At 41.0% G+C, this 18,890-nt stretch overlaps 1 protein-coding gene across 1 annotated transcript in view; it reads left to right on the top strand.

The window, feature by feature from the left end:
- The window catches only part of itsn2a (intersectin 2a), a 63,767-nt gene that overhangs the window by 32,290 nt on the left and 12,587 nt on the right, over positions 1-18,890 (top strand). Inside the window, exons 10-27 of the mRNA XM_067382973.1 lie at positions 1,477-1,614; positions 1,704-1,801; positions 8,417-8,712; positions 9,495-9,632; positions 9,769-9,909; positions 10,504-10,588; positions 10,727-10,866; positions 11,359-11,439; positions 13,725-13,864; positions 13,983-14,254; positions 15,291-15,412; positions 15,500-15,663; positions 16,558-16,630; positions 16,770-16,948; positions 17,633-17,688; positions 17,812-17,978; positions 18,233-18,266; positions 18,349-18,470. Of these exons, the coding sequence (XP_067239074.1) occupies positions 1,477-1,614; positions 1,704-1,801; positions 8,417-8,712; positions 9,495-9,632; positions 9,769-9,909; positions 10,504-10,588; positions 10,727-10,866; positions 11,359-11,439; positions 13,725-13,864; positions 13,983-14,254; positions 15,291-15,412; positions 15,500-15,663; positions 16,558-16,630; positions 16,770-16,948; positions 17,633-17,688; positions 17,812-17,978; positions 18,233-18,266; positions 18,349-18,470 (2,446 nt within the window). The remainder of the gene's footprint in view (positions 1-1,476; positions 1,615-1,703; positions 1,802-8,416; positions 8,713-9,494; positions 9,633-9,768; positions 9,910-10,503; positions 10,589-10,726; positions 10,867-11,358; positions 11,440-13,724; positions 13,865-13,982; positions 14,255-15,290; positions 15,413-15,499; positions 15,664-16,557; positions 16,631-16,769; positions 16,949-17,632; positions 17,689-17,811; positions 17,979-18,232; positions 18,267-18,348; positions 18,471-18,890) is intronic.

Here is an 18,890-nt window from a genome sequence, read left to right as displayed (position 1 = left end):
AACACCTACTTCCACAGTGTTGCGTCTGCTCTTTAGGTGCCAGTTGGATGATTAGCAATTATAATTCTTCTATTTAACATCTGAAATGCTTCCAGGTTAATCACAAAAGTGTGTGCTTGCGCATGGCTATATGTATGTATATATAAAATTAATGGTCAAATATGTACTATTGTATTAACATTTATTGACTAAAAAAGCGTTAGAAAACGTTCATCTCAAAGACGAGTTCGTTCAGAATCAGTTACATATAGCAGGTCGGCTGACTCGATTTCCTTCTCATACATTCCCGCAGCGTCACAGTGCATTTCCCTATTGAAGCCCAGCGTCCATGGACTTCAGTGGGGCTGCTTTGAACGGTTTTTTTCAGCGCTTCGAAACTAGACGGTCATTGGATAAACGCTGCGATTATGTCCCGCCCACGGACGCTCAGCGTCTCTGGGGGTGAATGGGGAGTGGGCTGGCCCGGACTCCGAGCTTCTGCGTGATGATTGGAGGGTCTGTCGAAAGACTGCATCTCCTTTTGACTGACAGCGATTCTGTACTATAAGGAATCACTGAAGCTATTCGCGCTCAGTCCCATCGCGGATTTCTCAAGTTCAGTCGAAATAAAAACTGCTGCAACCTATTTCTTTGATATTTGCTTGGCGAAATTGCTTGATTTTCATCATACATTTCACACAATTATACACCACATTCCTTGTTTCAGTTTTACAGAGTTTAATATATTTTTTTTTTAGATCGTTCATTCATTCCTTCATTCATTCATTCATTCATATAACGTTAGTAGGCTAGGCTAGCGTCGTGGGTGAAACTGCGCACGATGGCAGACGGTGCTAATATTGTCAACCTGATTTTGGCGAAGCCATTTGAAAGTGTTCCTTACGAGGAAAAACTTAGAATTAAACAGCAGGGCAGATCAACACCTAAGATTGATTTAGTGCAAAAGGGGAAAATAACAGGTCTTTTCAGCTCTCCTGGTATGACAAAGTTAGCTGGCTGACTGGAAGTGCTGTGACAAATAAAATGAACTGCTGGCCATGCCTCTTGATGAAACCATCTCACGGATGTGTTGTTTGGTCAAAGGTGGGGTTTGGAGATCTGTCTAACTTTGACAGGGCATATAAAAGACATGAACAGAGCAATGAACATGTGAGTGCATGTGCAAGATTAAGTTGCATGGGCAGGATCAGGGTTGAGCATGCAATAAATGAAGGTGCTCGCATTCAAGTGGCTAAACACAATGAAATAGCCGTTAAAGCAGCCTAGCTCTGCTGGCCATTGAGAGGACACTGGTCAAGTCACTTGAAAAGACTCCTAATTGGTACGACAGGGTCACAGACCATTTTCTTGAAAAGGAACGTAGGGCAGAATTTACTTTTATATAAATAGACAATTTTATGATGTAGGCCGAAAATGAGCTTCCCCTCTCTGACAGACCAGTAGCCGCCACTGATATATATATATATATATCTGCAGGAGTCTTGCTGATGTAGATCGTGATGGGCAGTTGAGAGCAGAAGAGTTTATTCTAGCAATGCACCTGGTTGATATGGCTAAGACTGGGCGGCCTTTACCTCTGACTCTACCTCCTGACCTTGTGCCACCTTCGCTGAGGTAAGACACACACAGACCCACCCACACTGAAATAAGCAGGTTATGGAGGAGACCGTGTTTAATTCTGTGAGTGTGTGTTTGTTTTTCAGAACAGCAAAGTCATGTGATCTGCTGAACGGACCTGTTCCTCTGATTAACACAGAGCTGATTGAGCCAGAAAATACACAGAAAAGCAACAGTATTATGGGTGATTATGATTATTATTAACCCATATTGCCTCTCTATGTATATCTACAGTACATATATATATATATATATATATATATATATATATATATATATATATATATATATATATATATATATATATAAAATACAATTTAATATTAAGATATATACACAGAATTGTTGAAATTAAAGATTTAAAATTACAAAATTGTGTGTTACATTTTAAACTTGGTCTATAATAACATGCATTTAGTATCATATTAATGTATTTAATGAGTTCATGATGTTCACATTCAAAGTTAATAATAAGTTATAAGCTTTTCATTTATAATTTTACTACAGGTGGGACAGTACAATATTAGCTGATTTCTCCCTTCTAAAAATTTGCTTTTGTCGAAATTATTTCTGTTTTATGCATAATTAACAAAAAATGTAAACAACAAAAAAATTGTTTGAGGCTTAGTACCATGTTTTCAACACTCATTAAAAATAATATATATATATATATATATATATATATATATATATATATATATATATATATATATATATATATATATATATATATCTTTTTTTTAACATATGCACACAAAGGCTGCATTTATTTGATCAAAAATACATTAAAAACAATAATATTGTGAAATATTACATGATTAAATACAATTTAAAAGAATGGTTTTCTATATTAATATATTTAAAAATGTTTTGTATACCTGTGATGGCAAAGCTGAATTTTCAGCAGCCATTACTCCAGTCTTCAGTGTCACATGATCCTTCAGAAATCATTCTAATATGCAGATTTTCTTGAGAACTAAACCAGCATATTAGAATGATTTCTGAAAGATCATGTAATCATGTAATATTTCACGATATTACTGTTTTTACTGTATTTTTGATCAAATAAATGCAGCATTTGTGGCATAAGTTTTTATTTCTTAAAAAAAATTCTTACTTACCCCAAACCTTTGAATGGTAGTATATGCTAATATATACAAGCACACTTATGCAAATACATACTCACATTATAAACACACACTGTCCTTATTTATACACAGTATTGTAAATGATCCTTCTAAATATAGCTGATTCATTTGAACAAACAGCTAAAACAGCTTTATATTTCCCTCATGATATAATCTTTTTATTAAATACAGTTCCCTTTCGTGGGAACTATCGACGCTGCGTGAAACGCATTGGGAACCTTCTGCGTGATATCGTCATTGAAGCACTCCTGTATCCAACCAATCGTGTAACGAGACGTCAGAGGCGGGTGACGTCACGGACCAGGAAACTATAAAGCATGCCCGGATGCAGAGAACGCTAGCTTCTGTTATCTTCAGCAAGCGCTCTATGTTATCCCGTGTGTCTTATTTATTGTTGTCTGTCCATATATATATATATTTCTCTGGTCTCACTCTTCGTCTGAGGACAAGAGTTGCAGCAACAAGTGTGTGTGTGTTTAAAGATCGCTGTTGTGCGTCTTATTGTTTGTCATTCTCTCTCTCTCTCTTTGTCTGAGGACAAGAGGTGCAGTACAAACATACATACATACACACCCATAAGACACAAATATAAAAGAAAGAAATGGCGGATGAAAGCAGCAAGCGATTCAGGAAGTGTGTGCATCCCTGTACTCGCTTTATCCCCGACGGGGATACACACGATATGTGTGTTATTTGCCTGGGGGTTGAGCACGCGCAGGCAGCTCTCGAGGGAGCTGTCTGCGTGCATTGTGAGAGGCTCACCCTCAGAGTGCTGCGATCTCGCCGGGCACTCTTTGATAAAGCGGAGGGTGCCTCGGTTGGTGTCCCCCGCGGATCGGGTCCCGCTGCTGCCGAGGCAGAGCGAAGGCTCCATTCGTGGGGTTCACAAATGGATCTGGCAGCGGGGGTTGAGACGGGCCCCGCCCTATCTCTCCCTTTAGCTGCCAGACCCACTGTCTCTCCTGCCGTGGTGGAAGCACGCCCAGCGGTTTCTTCCCCTCGGGGAGAGACATCGGCACTTCATCTGTCTTCATCTGAGGATGTTGACGTGATGAGTGTCGAAGCAGCGGATGAGGAACCGCCATCCTCTTCTGCTGCACATGAGGAGCTCATGGAGGTAGTGGCCAGAGCTGTTGCCAAATTAAATATTAGCTGGCCAGAAGCAGAGCGGGGAGATGTAAAGCCCAAAAGCAAACTCGATGAGCGCTTTCTCCCCGCGCGGTCACTACCTCCACGTCGGTGCTTGCCGTTCTTTCCGGATCTACACACTGAGGTGTCTAGATCTTGGAACAGACCGGTTCAGCATAGAGTGCTCAGCCCCCAGACCTCGGTCTATAGTAATATCGTGGGGCTGAAACAGTGTGGCTATGCGGCGATGCCCCGGGTTGAAGAGACGCTCGCGGGCTATCTCTCACCCGAGTCGGCGTCGTCCCTAAAAGCACCGACGTTGCCCACCAAGCCCCTTAAGACTACATCTAACTTGGTGGGCAAAGCTTATGCGGCAGCAGGGCAGGCAGCAGCGTGTCTTCACACCATGGCGCTGCTGCAAGCTTATCAAGCTGAAGTGCTGGGGGAAATAGATGCCAGCGGGGAGGCCACATTTGAGTGCATCCAGGAACTGCGCATGGCGACAGACCTGGCTCTCCGTGCCACCAAGGAGACGGCTAAGGAAGTGGGCCGTTCTATGGCAGCCCTGGTGGCCACGGAGAGGCACTTGTGGCTGAACCTCTCCGACATAAGGGACAGAGATAAGTCTGCCCTTATGGACGCGCCGCTGTCTCCTGCGGGCCTCTTCGGTGACGCAGTTACAACTGTCGTCGAGAGGTTCCAGGAGACCAAGAAACAATCTGCGGCGTTTCAGAGGTTCCTCCCCCGCCGGTCTAAAATCCCCGCCGAGACTGTTGGGCGGGAACAGTCTCGGCCCGCAACGAGCTCCTCAGCGCACCACAGAGCGCAGCAAAAGATCAGTGTGGCCGCCCGTGCTCCCCCACGTAGATTCTGGGGACAGGGGCGGGCTGCACAGAAGCCTTCTCAGCCCAAGACCGACCTGCGGGCTGTCATTGTGGCGCGGAAGGCCTCTAAAAAGCGGTCCTGATATCTGTGGGTCAGGACCCAGGAGGGCGGCCCCCGTCTGGAGGAAGCGTGGTGTTGAAACACCTGGCACCCGCTTCCATCCAGCGCCCTCCGGGGACCACGCTATCTTCACCATCCAGTGTGCGTCGGGTCCCCGCCAATCCTCCGAGGAGGGTTGGACTGCACTTGATTCGGCTGACTTCTGCCGGCACGCCGTTTCAGAGCGCCGAGCCAAGTGCTCAAAAAACACCAGAGGCCAGTCTCGAGAGACTGGTTCCCTTAGTAGATTTTCTAGAAGAATGGAAAACTCTACCGAATATATCAAATTGGGTGCTGCTCATGATAGAAAAGGGGTACAGAATTCAGTTCGGGTCTCGCCCGCCCAGATTCAATGGGGTCCTTCCCACAGTGGTGACCCCCGAGCAGTCTCTGGTTATGGAACAGGAAGTTATGACACTTTTGCAAAAAGGAGCTATAGAAAGGGTTCCTCCTCCCAGCAAGCTGTCAGGCTTTTACAGCCGCTACTTCATAGTTCCAAAGAAGGATGGGGGACTTCGTCCTATCATAGATTTACGGGTGTTAAATCAGTCTGTACAAAAACTGAAATTCAAGATGCTTACACTCAAACAGATCATTCCCCAAATCAGGTCCGAGGACTGGTTTGTGACGATAGACTTGAAAGATGCATACTTTCATGTGTCCATCCATCCTTCTCATTGGAAGTTCCTCAGGTTTGCTTTCGGGGGCGAAGCTTACCAGTACAAGGTTCTTCCGTTTGGCCTATCATTATCACCCCGCACATTCACGAAGTGCGTGGATGCAGCCCTGGCTCCTTTGAGACTCCAGGGCATTCGCATACTGAATTACATCGACGATTGGTTGATTCTAGCTCGCTCAGAGCAACAAGCAGTTCAACATCGAGATGTTGTTCTGTCTCACATGAAAAGGCTTGGGCTGAGGCTCAATGCCAAGAAGAGTGTGCTGATACCGGCTCAGACCACCAATTATCTAGGTGTTATGTGGGATTCCACAATAATGCGGGCACGTCTGACTCCTGCCCGTGTGAGCTCTGTTCTGTCAGCCGTAAAAGGGGTGAAGTTAGGCCAGTCTCTCACTGTGAAACAGTTTCAAAAACTGTTGGGTCTAATGGCAGCTGCGTCCAACATAATTCCTTTTGGCCTCCTGCATATGAGACCCCTACAGTGGTGGCTCAGGACCAGGGGGTTTTCCCCGAGGGGGAACCCTTTTCGAATGATCAAAGTCACACGGCGATGCCTTCGTGCTCTAGCCGTGTGGAAAGACCCCTGGTTCCTGTCCCAGGGTCCCGTGTTGGGAGCCTCTGGTCGTCGCGCAGTGCTTACGACAGACGCTTCCCTCACGGGCTGGGGAGCGATCATGAGCGGTCGCTCAGCTCAGGGTCTTTGGGAGGACCATCATCTCTCCTGGCATATAAATCGGCTGGAGATGATGGCGGTGTTTCTAGCACTAAAACACTTTCTCCCAGACCTGAGAGACCATCATGTGCTGGTCCGCACAGACAATATGTCAGTGGTCTCTTATATAAACCATCAGGGGGTCTACGGTCTCGCCAACTAAATTACTTGGCCCGTCGGATCCTCCTGTGGTCTCAGGGGAAGCTGCTTTCGTTGAAGGCAGCCTATATCCCCGGGAGTCAGAATGTGGGGGCGGACGCCCTGTCGAGGCAGGGGCCGAGGCCCGGGGAGTGGAGACTCCATCCAGAAGTGGTGGATCTCATTTGGAAAAACTTTGGTCAAGCACAAGTAGACCTGTTTGCTTCGGGAGAGTCAACCCAGTGTCCGCTCTGGTACTCCCTCACGCATCCAGCACCCCTGGGTCTGGATGCCATGGTACAGACGTGGCCGAGGCTACGTCTGTACGCATTTCCCCCGTTCGCTCTGCTCCCACGAGTCCTGGAGAAAGTACGCCAGGAAGGGGTCAGCCTGATACTGGTGGCCCCATACTGGCCGACCCGCATATGGTTCTCGGACTTGGTGTCCATGATAGACGGCGCTCCGATGGAGCTCCCCTTGAGACAGGATCTTCTATCTCAGGCGGGCGGCGCGATAATACATCCCCGCCCAGAACTATGGAAACTATGGGCCTGGCCTCTGAGGGGGACAGGTTCATAGAAGCTGGTCTCTCATCTGAGGTTGTTGAGACCATACTTAGCTCCAGGGCTCCCTCCACGAGGAAGCTTTACTCTTATAAGTGGAATCTATTCTCTACCTGGTGTAGACAACATGAAACGGACCCTGTCCGTGCTCCTATCAGCTTTGTGCTATCTTTTCTCCAAGAAAAATTCTCGGAGGGCTTATCCTATTCAACCTTGAAGGTTTATGTTGCGGCTATATCAGCCTATCATGTTGGGGGGGATTCCTTGGTCGGTCGAGACCCCCTCGTGTCACGCTTCCTCCGTGGTACACTGAGGCTGAGGCCTCCAGTGCGCACAAGGACCCCGGTCTGGGACTTATCAGTGGTTCTACGTGGGTTAGCTGAGGCTCCCTTTGAACCGCTGGAGGAGGTGTCTGCAAAGTTTCTGACTTTAAAGACGATATTTTTACTTGCTATTACTTCTCTAAAAAGAATTGGAGATCTTCAGGCCCTTTCAGTGGCCCCCTCGTATCTGGAGTTCGCTCCTGGAATGGTGAGGGCATTTCTTCATGCTAGACCTGGCTATGTGCCTAAGGTCCCCACCAATGTCCCGGGTCCCATTGTGCTTCAAGCTTTTCATCCTCCTCCTTTTATATCCTCGGATCAGGAAAAACTAAATCTGCTTTGCCCAGTGAGGGCTTTGGACGTTTATGTCCACAGAGCTGCCCTGTGGCGTAAAACAGAGCAATTGTTCGTCTGTTACGGTTCTCCTAATAAAGGTGGACCGGCGTCCAAGCAGAGGATGAGCAAGTGGGTGGTTGAGGCCATCTCACTTGCATATAAAGTGGTCGGACAGTCCTCTCCCTTTAACGTCCGCGCTCATTCCACAAGGGGTATGGCGGCATCAAGAGCTTTGATGTCTGGCGTCTCTATGAGTGACGTTTGTGATGCAGCTGGATGGTCAAGCCAGCACACATTTATCAAATATTATAACCTTGATGTGGGCTCCACTCCGGGGTCCTCCGTACTGTCGAGCTAACATAACAAGCATTTGAAGTACGGCACAGTTGGGATTGCGTTCCCAATGCGTTTCACGCAGCGTCGATAGTTCCCACGAAAGGGAACGAGACGCTGTGTCTCTCGCCGTACCCCTGCATGCTTGCGAGAGCTTGCTTCAGATTTTCCACAGAAGCTAGCGTTCTCTGCATCCGGGCATGCTTTATAGTTTCCTGGTCCGTGACGTCACCCGCCTCTGACGTCTCGTTACACGATTGGTTGGATACAGGAGTGCTTCAATGACGATATCACGCAGAAGGTTCCCAATGCGTTTCACGCAGCGTCTCGTTCCCTTACTCAGGGAACCAGGGTTACATCCGTAACCCGAGACGTTTTCTGTGATGTATATTTCTATTTTTATTATGTTGACTTAGATGCTTCTTAACTCACTTTCTGTCTCTCTCTCTCAGTGTCATTTGAGGATAAACTGAGAGAAAATTTCCAGAGAGGAAATGCAGAGCTGGAAAAAAGACGTTTAGCTCTGCTGGAGGAACAAAAGAAAGAGGAGGAGAGGAGGAGAGAAGAGGAGAGGCGAGAGGAGGAGAGGAGACAGCAGAAGGAGAGGGAAGAGAGAGAACGGAAGGAGAGAGAGGCCCGGGAGATGGAGCTGAGGAGACAGAGGGAAGAGGAGAGGAGGATAGAGAGGCAGAGAGAGCTAGAACGACAGAGAGAAGAAGAAAGACTGAAAGAATTAGAGCGACATGAGGCAAGTAGAGCACACAAGGGCAGACAGAGGTTGAACGACCACTAGGATATTATAGAAAAGCTGTACATTTTTTCCACATGTGTATGTTTTATGAATAAATTATATATACACATTCTGGCTGTCAAAAAAAAAAGAGAACAAAAAGAAACATCATAGTTATCTATCTATCTATCTATCTATCTATCTATCTATCTATCTATCTATCTATCTATCTATCTATCTATCTATCTATCTATCTATCTATCTATCTATCTATCTATCTATCTATCTATCTAATGTAGACAACAATTTATATCAAATATATATTATACAAATATAATATAGAAATGAAATGTTTGTACAGCTGTCTAAACAGCATAAATCAGCTTTTACATCAACTATGGATGTATTGCATTTGCATAAAAAAATGTAGTGACATTATTGTTATACTAGTACTATAGTGGTTAAATAAATAATACATAAATTAAATAATTAAAATAAAAATGAAAATATTAAATGATTATTACAAATCTTAAAGCTTGCAATTATTAATTATCAATTACTCTAATGTACTATTTTATGACAGTTTAATGCTTTAATGCTGCATTTCATTACACAGCAAAATAGAGTAATTGTGTTAAATAATTGGCATGTTTATGTATATGTTTAATTAAGTCATAAGTTAATCCTATTATACACTGTACCAGTGGAGTGGTTCCCAATTCTCGTCCTAGGAAAGTGATGGGAGCATAATTACGTAGTATATTCATAGTAGTATAGTCTCCTCTTTTTGGCTCTTTCAGGAAGCAGAGCGACAGAGACGAATGGAATGGGAGAAGAGCAAAAGAGTGGAACTTCAGACACAGAGAGAAAAAGAGCAGAGCGACATACAGAGACTTAAGGACAGGAAGAGGAGTCTCGAGATGGAGCTGGAGGCGGTGGTCAGATTGCTGTTTCTTCTTTCTATTTTTTTTTTTTTTTTTTTTTTTTTGTAAACCTATTCTCCACCCAATCTCATAAACCCTGCGGGATTGATGGTTATATTATATTACAATTTAAAAACTTTTCTTCTCCTAGGGTAACAAGCATAAGCAGATCTCCGATCGCCTCCGGGACGCCAAGAGTAAGAGGCAGGTCCAGAGGGCCGAGCTAGACCTGATCAATCAGAAGAGAGATAGCCGTATTACGGATATCAACTCCCTGCAGCTGCAGTTTGAGGTATGTTTTGTTTTTGTTTCATGAATAGCATTGTATTAGGTCATACTGTACATGCATTGCAAGGATGTCCATCTGGGAAAAACTCTTTTCTTTTTGTTCTGTACTGTTCAAAAGATTTTTTGTTTTTGAAATTAATACTTTTCTTCAGCAAGGGTGCATTAAAGTGATCAAAAGTGACAGTAAAGACATTTAAAATGTTACAAAAGATTTCTATTTCAAATAAATGCTGATATTTTAAATCCGAAAAAAAAAAAGTATCACGATTTCCACAAAAATATTAAGTAGCACAATATTTTGTAACATTGATAATAATAATAAATGTTTTGTAAGCATCAAATCAGCATATTAGAATGATTTCTGAATGATCATGTGACACAATGAAGACTGCTGAAAATGTAGCTTTTTGTTACCACAAGAATAAATTACATTTTAAAATCGATTCAAATAGGAAATAATTTCACAATATTACTGTTTACTGTATTTTTTGATCAAATAAATGCAGAGTTGGTGAACATAAGAGACTTCTTTCTAAACATTAAAAAATCTTACTGACCTCACTTTTGAGTAGTAGTCTATATGTATGTGTTTTTACAGGAACTTCAAAGGCAGCTGATTCGTTTTGGTCCTGAGAAGCAGCGACTGTCAGACAGACTTCAACATCTAACCCAAAACAACTCAAGTGAGCACTCACATAGACCCGAAGCAATCAATGAATAGACGCACGGATGGCTAATTTCATTTGTGTCCATTTCATCCCTCTTGAACTCATTGATGTTTTTTAATGTCCTTCTTTCTCTCTTTCTTTTCCCCCTATCAGGTCCTTTGATAAACGACGTGATACAGAGTGTGTGCGAGAAAGATCTGAGCTGTCGGAAGCTGAAGGAGCAGCTGGATGTTTTGGAGAGAGAGACCACTGCTAAGCTCTCACAAATGGAGCAGTACAACAGAGAAATCAAGGTCAGCGGCTTCTCTTACATTCCCAGTGTAAACCTCAACAACATTTAAAGTGCCATGTTTTGATTAAAGCTAATTTGGGCTTTGGTTTGGGACTTACTGTTTTCAAATTTATTTTAAACCTTAATGTCCCTGTGAGGGACTCAATAGTTCACTGTTCTCCATGTTCCTGTGATTAAAACCTACAGCTCAACTCCCAGCCCTGAAGGCAGAGGATTGAGCAGTTCATTACACACTAACATTCACACAGCTCACACTACTAAAGAAAACTCAACACACAAACACTATCACTAACACACTTCCTGCACCGGTCGTTCAGATCGGAAACCTGAGCATTATACATGTGGCGCTCAGCTATTGTTCAGTATACGTCTAATGTTTTCTGCTCCAAGCCTTTCTTTTTTTCTTTCTTTGTGCCCATTTTTATCATTTTCTTCCTCCCCGCTGTATCTCTTCTCTTTCTTCTCTTCCTCTTTACTCCGGCTGTCTACATAGTTTGTAGAAATGGATGACTGTGTGCTTCAAGGACTTCTCTCTTTGCTGGGCTGCTTAACCAATCTCTTCCTTCTAATAAAGGTTGACCTCTCTTTATCGTTTCTTTACTCACTCATCTCATGGCTGCCTTTCTTTCATTGATTTCACCTTTTGCTCTAGTCATTCCCCATGAAAGAAGTCTCACTTTACCCATTTTGTACTGAAATGAGCTCTAATGTCTGACCTCGTGACCTCATAACATCTTTGTGTCTGTCTGTGCCATTTTCATCACTTCATAATAGTGTCATAAACAATATTTTCTACTCACTGCCTAAAAACTAACAAACAACAGTAAAAGTAATTGGGATTTTTATTTTTAAAGGGATAGTTCGCCCAAAAATGAAAATTTGATGTTTATCTGCTTACCCCCAGGGCATCCAAGATGTAGGTGACTTTTTTTCTTCAGTAGAACACAAATGATGATTTTTAACGGCAACCATTGCCGTCTGACAGTCAAATAATGCTAGTGAATGGGAACTTCTACTATAAGAGTGCATAAAACTTGCTTAGACAAACCCAAATTAAACCCTGCGGCTTGTGACAACACACTGATATCCTAAGACACAAAACGATCGGTTTGTGTGAGAAACCGAACAGTATTTATATCATTTTTTACGTCTAATATGCCACTATGTCCAACTGCATTCAGTATTTTAGTGATGTCTGATCACGCTCTGACAGCGGCAGTTATGTATGACACTCATTGAATTATATGCGCGAGACATCACTGCCGTTGTCAGAGCGCGATCAGACCTCACTAAGCGAGTGCTGAATGCAGTTGGACATAGTGGCGTATTAGAGGTAAAAAATTGTATAAATACTGCTCTGTTTCTCGCACAAACCGATCGTTTCGTGTCTTAGGACATCAATGTGTCGTCACGGGCCGCAGGGTTTAATTTGGATTTGTCTAAGCAAGTTGTATTTACTCTTATAGAAATTGTTCCCATCCACTCCCATTTTTTGAATGACAGACGGCAGCGGTTGCCGTTAAAAATCATCATTTGTGTTCTACTGAAGAAAAAAAGTCACCTACATCTTGGATGCCCTGGGGGTAAGCAGATAAACATCAAATTTTCATTTTCGGGCGAACTATCCCTTTAATGTTTGAAACATTTATTTTTCTATACGCAGCAGTTTGTGCTACAGTACGTAGAACAGTTGTCCAAAATGTCACTCGACCAAAAAAATTGGGCATTAAACACCATTAAACATACTCATTGCTATTTGTTGCTAATAACAAGGGCTTAAAAATGTGGAAAAAAAATCAACCGGTTCACTCTGAGCAGAATCAGTATTTTAGCCTTTCTGTTCACGCTTTCCTTCTAACATTACCGTTCCGAAAATGATGGTTAATGTTATTTTTAATTAATATCTTTTGGCCTATACTTTATACAAGAGCTTGTGACTGAACCTCATAACTCCAGTGGACCCTCAAACTCTCAGCAAAACCTCATACAGTAGCTCTACCTGCCTCAATTGTGAATGAAGTGACATTTTCGAGTCTTTCTCTGCCTGTTTGCAGTGCAATGGTAAAAATAAAGAACTGGTTCTTTGAATAAGATTTTTATTTTCTTAACTCAAAAAGACACAATCGCTGCATCCGAAATCAAATACTTCTCTACTATATAGTACGCGAAAAACAGTATGCGAACAGAGTAGCATGTCCCAATTCATAGTATTTGAAAAACAGTAGGTGAAAAGTACCCGGATGACTTCCAGTGAGATTCTGAAGTGCGCATATGATGGACACTACTATCCCATGAGGCCACGGGAGAGGATTTGTGAATGGAGTTGAAGGGATGTAACTGATGCTGGTAGGTCATGTGACAGTAACAACATGGCGGATGTAGTATGTCTGGATTTCATTCATACTACACGCATTTGTACTATATAGAACATTTTCAACGTTTGTGAAGTAAATTTAAATTCAAATAGAGTACCTACTCAGTATGTGATTTCGGATGCAGCTTATAAAGGCTAATGATTTATGTATTTGAGGAGTGGAAAGAGTGTCTTAGTCTGATATTTGGCATCTAGTCATAGCCAGTGCAGCATGTGCATAGCATTTCATGTTTTATAACACAAAATTCTGGCCAAATTTATTAAATGAAAAGAAAAACTAAGTGGATCTGAAACTATTGGTTTAGCCACTTATAATAGCTCCGTACCACTCAATAGTGGCAATTTCATTATGTTACTTTGGGCAGTCAGTAAAGCTGAGCACAATGCAATACCATATACTGTGTATTTGAAACCATACCATATTATTTTAAGTTTTGTTATAAGCATGATCCAAATATTGAAGGATTGTGTGGGTAACATTACAGGAGTTGAGACAGAGGCAGAGCCAGCAGCAGGACGTCCTAGAGCAGCTCAGGAGGGTAAGATCTGAGAAACTCAAAGAGCTACAAAAACAAAGGAAAGAGGAGGAGGAGAGGAAGAGGAGGAAAGAGGAGGAAGCTGCCAGGTAAAACCATGCTTTCAGACATGACATTTTTCAGGAAATATGCCGCGCAAAATGGCTAGGTTAAACACATATTCTCTTACCCAAACATGAATGCTGACACTTGTTCATGTGCCTATAGACAGGCAAAGCTGGAGCAGGAACGTCTGGAGCACGAGGAAGCAGAGCGTCAGAAGAAGCTTGCCCAGGAGCGAGAGGCTAAACTCAGGGAAGAACAGCAGCGGCAGGCCCAAGCCCGACTCAAGGAGGCCCAGGAGCAGGCACGAGAGAAAGAGGAGAAGAGAAGGGCAGAGGAGAGAGAGAGGGAGGAGAAGGAGAGGGAGGAGAGAGAAAGGAATGAACTGGCGCTACACACTCAGCCCTCTATGTCATACAATAGCACGGAGAACAAAAGTGAGTGTGTTCAAGTGTGTGTTTGTGTATGTGTGTGGGTGAGTACTGCATTCATCCACTTGGCCATGAATATGATGTTTTCATTCTATTCATTGTAATGGGTGTCATTACTCTCACGGTTTCATGATTCACTTTAATTACCTCCCATTAATTATCTGAGTTACTATAACAGATTCCACTAGACTGTAAGTGTTTTGAGAGAATAAAGGTAATAGACTAAGGGTTTGGAATGACATGAGGGTGAGTAATTAATGACAGAATTTAAATTTTTGGGTAAACTAACTCCTAACACTGAATGATTCATTCATTTTCGGAGCACAATTTAAGATGTTTTTGATGAAATCCGAGAGGTTTTTGAACCACCCATAGGCAGCAATGTCATTGCAACTTTCAAGGCCTAGAAAAGGACCTTCTGATGTAGAACCCAGAAGCGCTGCACTGTGACACTGTGACTGTGAGACTGACACAGAAGAAAATAAATTGTTGAATAGTCATTGTATTTTTTAAAAATAAAGTCATTTTTTATTTTTTACAAAAAAGTATTTTTGTCGTTTCATAATATTAAGGTTGAACCACTGTTGTCACATGATCTGTTTTAACGATTTCTTTACTACCTTTCTGCGCCTTGAAAGTTGCGATGACATTGCTGCCTATGTGTGCTTCAGAAACCTCTCGGATTTCATCAAAAATATCTTAATTTGTGTTCCGAAAATGAACGAAGATCTTACGGGTTTGTAATGACATGAGGGTGAGTAATAAATGACAGAATTTTTATTTTTGGCTGAACTAACCCTTTAAATTAAAGATGTTAACCAGAGGTGTAAAGTATTTGAGTAGAAGTAATTAGTTACTGTACTTGAGTATCGTTTTGGCTACTCTATAGATTTGAAGATATTAGCAACTTCTACTCTTTACTTCACTACATTTTTGAATGAAACCACATGAAAACCTGAAAATTAGGGGTGAGCATGCATTTGTAGATTTGCTGCCTTTGTTGAATAGTTGTGAGATTGTGTGTTATATATGTATTTTGCAGGTTTGCAGCCAGTGGTGACCACTGAAGACACATGTACTCCCCTCACCACCTACAGAGCTCTCTACCCCTTCACAGCACGCAACTCTGACGAGCTCACACTGGAGGCAGACTGTCTGATCCAGGTACTTATGTTAACACACATTCCCTCATGCAGTTGTAAATGTACTTATTCAAGTACACATATAATTTGGCTTCCTGTGGATCCACAGGTAGATGAATCAACAGTTAGGGAGACCGGCTGGCTGTATGGGAGTTACCGTGGTAACAGCGGCTGGTTTCCAGAGAGTTATGCTGAGAGATGCAGTACAGACAGTCAGACTGAACTGACTGCACCTATTACGCACTCCACAGCGCCCTCTACCAACTACCCTGGGTTTGGCACTAAAACTACTCTATTGCTAACTAGGCTGTGCAATTTAGCTTAAAAACGACACTTTTCAACCTTTTAATTATATTATTAGTATGTCAATATAAATGGTTTTTTTTTTAATTCAGCCATTGTAACTTTTAATAAATATTAGTATTAATAAAATAATGTTACACACAGTCAGAATAAAGTTAAAAATAATCAAAGCATGTTTTTCATGATAAATGAAGGAAAGGAAGAATAATATTTATTAATTTTCAGTGATATACACAAATAAACAGCAATATATTTTTATTAAAATGTTTTCACTAATACATAAAAAAGTCACAGAGACTTATGTGAATATTTTTGAGTAATGATAAAAATGAATCATACAATACAAGATTTGATTCACTGAAACAGTTTAAACTGAAATACACATACTCACAAGGGTTGCTATACAAAATAAGGATATAGCTAAAAAAACTTGCAAAATCACTATATTCACAGTTTTGATTAATTTTATATAATGACAAAAATCCACACAAATATACTGTGAATTTTCTATTTATCAGGCAGCGCTATGACTAACACATGTACCGGTACTGTTTTGTTGAGCTTCACATATATAAGCTGCCAAAATGTGGCGTTCCGGTATGTGTCAAACATTCAGGTAGAAAAGTCAGATGCAGTCGTTTAGTCTGTCACCCTCTTCTATTCTTAATCAGTGAGTGTGATACAGCAACATTGGGTAGGTGTGACATCCTTGACCGCTATTGAGCTGGCAGGACATTGTTTTTAAATTTTGACATTTAAATTTGTTGTGTTATTAGTTTATAAAAAAAATATTTCATCCTTTTTTTAGATAAATAAATGAATGCAAAATTATTTGAAATCCTTTTCTCTCATTAACTTTCCTAGAATTCCTCGGGTTGACATAGAAGGACCAACACCAACACACACACCAGTGTCTACTAACACACAGCACTCACAGGTTGGCATGTGTGAATATACACACACCATCTATCTTACATAGAACATTGTTTTTTGACCACTGAGGGAAATATTATGCATTTCAATTAAACATTTTTAGAATATATATGTGTGTGTGTGTGTGTGTTTTTGTGCTATAGGCTATAGCTCTTTGTGAGTGGAGCGCTAAGACTGACAGTCACCTGGGCTTCACTAAAGATGACATCATCACGATTCTAGAGAAGCAGGAGAACTGGTGGTACGGAGAGCTCAACGCGAGCCGGGGCTGGTTCCCTTGCTCATATGTCTCCATGGTTATCACCAATAACACACAGACTGAGTAAGGGATGACATACCTCTCACTTGACCTCACATACATGCTTAATTAAATAATAGTTGTAGTGTCTATTTTAAAGCAGCTGATTATTTATTATTTTATTTTTATATTTTATCTAAAGATTGTGTTGTATATCTGAGCGAAACAAGAACAAGAAAAAATGTAGGGCTGGACTTATCTTTTTGTCCATCGGGAATTGATTGTATCATTTTCTATTGCTGTGATCTCATGTGATTGACAGGTTTTCCTGCCCTTACACCAGTAAACACCATCTGAGAAGAGAAGAAATGTATTTGCATGTGGGAGGGGAAGTTATTTTGATTAAAGATAACAAGGGCACATGGATTTAAAAGAAATTATAATGTGCACGGATAAATCATTTATAATAATTATTGCAATATTCCATAACAAATAAGAATTTTCAGTTTTGAGTTTGTTTCCTTTTAATGTTTTGTTAAACAGCATTTAACCCATTTTAGATAAATTTCCCACACATATTCTGTTTCTTGTACCCAAAGATGACAGCTAGATTTGTAGTACTATGTTTTTGCCTTTCTTCATTTTTTTTTTTATGTTATCAGTCATTTTGGAATAAATTTAGCAATTTATCGCAATTTAGCAATTTGATGTCAAGCTAAATCTTTTGTGTTTTTTTTTTTTTTTTTTGTGTGCATGTGTCTCTTCTAGGCCATTATATTCTACTGTGGACGAGATTGAAGTCTCAGATTCTGGTCTGCTTGAGGGTGAGAAGTCTGTTTATGTTTTCATAGAACCATCTCTGGTCATTCAGGTGAGATATTATGACATTAAATTGAATTGTCATTACAGAAGTTTTTTGTGGTTTGTGTTTGGTTTCACCTTATTAGAGTATGTGGCTCTGTACACATATGAGAGTCCGGAGTCAGGTGACCTGACATTCTGTGCGGAGGATGTTGTTCTGGTAACAGAGAGGGAAGGAGAATGGTGGAGAGGGTGCATCGGTGACCAGTCTGGCCTCTTCCCTTCCAACTATGTTAAACCCAAAGAGTCTGATGTATGCATATTTAGATATTTGTATATATTATGTATTCATATTTACCATTATGAATATTAATGATTTATTCATTTACTGACACCAAATGCGGATGATTTATTTAATACAAAAAATTATAATTTTATGTACATTAATAATCATTTTAATATTAATAATTTTAATAATATGTTCTTTTGAAGAGAACATTTTTAAAAGAAGTTGCTGTTTTAAATGAAGCATTCATAGATCATGTGCTCACTGTATTATTTTTTTAGACTGCCAATTCTGGAGTTCCCAGTAAAAAGCCAGGTGAGATTTGAGAGCACAGTACCATTACAAAGATGCAAAAATTAAGCAACATTATTAAATTGTGTTCTTTATTGGTCTTCAGAGATTGCTCAGGTGACTACAGCCAATGTTGCCACAACACCAGAGCAATTGAGTCTGACACCTGGTCAGCTGATCGTGGTGCTGCATAAGAACTCAAACAGCTGGTGGTTGGGAGAACTACAGGTCAGTATATCACAAAACCACACTTCACCTAACCAAAGGACAGCATTTGCTTATAGTGCAATATAATGTTCCTGTTCATATAGTACAACTACTGCTGTAGGTCTAAAAATAATATACATTTAGACATATAAATGTTTATATATGTGTATATATATATATATATATATATATATATATATATATATATATATATATATATATATATATATATATATATATATATATATACATAGGGGTCTAAATTTCAACTAAGTCCTAGTCCTAATTTTCAACTAGAACCTAGTTTTCTTTAACAAAAGGCTGTAATAAACTTAATATCTTAATGAAAACACAGATTTATGTGTGGGCTAGGTTTACAGTGATGTTTAGGTGACAGAAAATATCAATATCATTTAGTATAAAAACAATAGAAGTCAATGG

This window comes from Chanodichthys erythropterus, chromosome 4, assembly GCF_024489055.1.
Source record: "Chanodichthys erythropterus isolate Z2021 chromosome 4, ASM2448905v1, whole genome shotgun sequence".
Lineage (NCBI taxonomy): Eukaryota > Metazoa > Chordata > Actinopteri > Cypriniformes > Xenocyprididae > Chanodichthys > Chanodichthys erythropterus.
The sequence above is the reverse complement of the archived record's forward strand: the minus strand, read 5'-3'. Positions and strand labels throughout refer to the sequence as shown.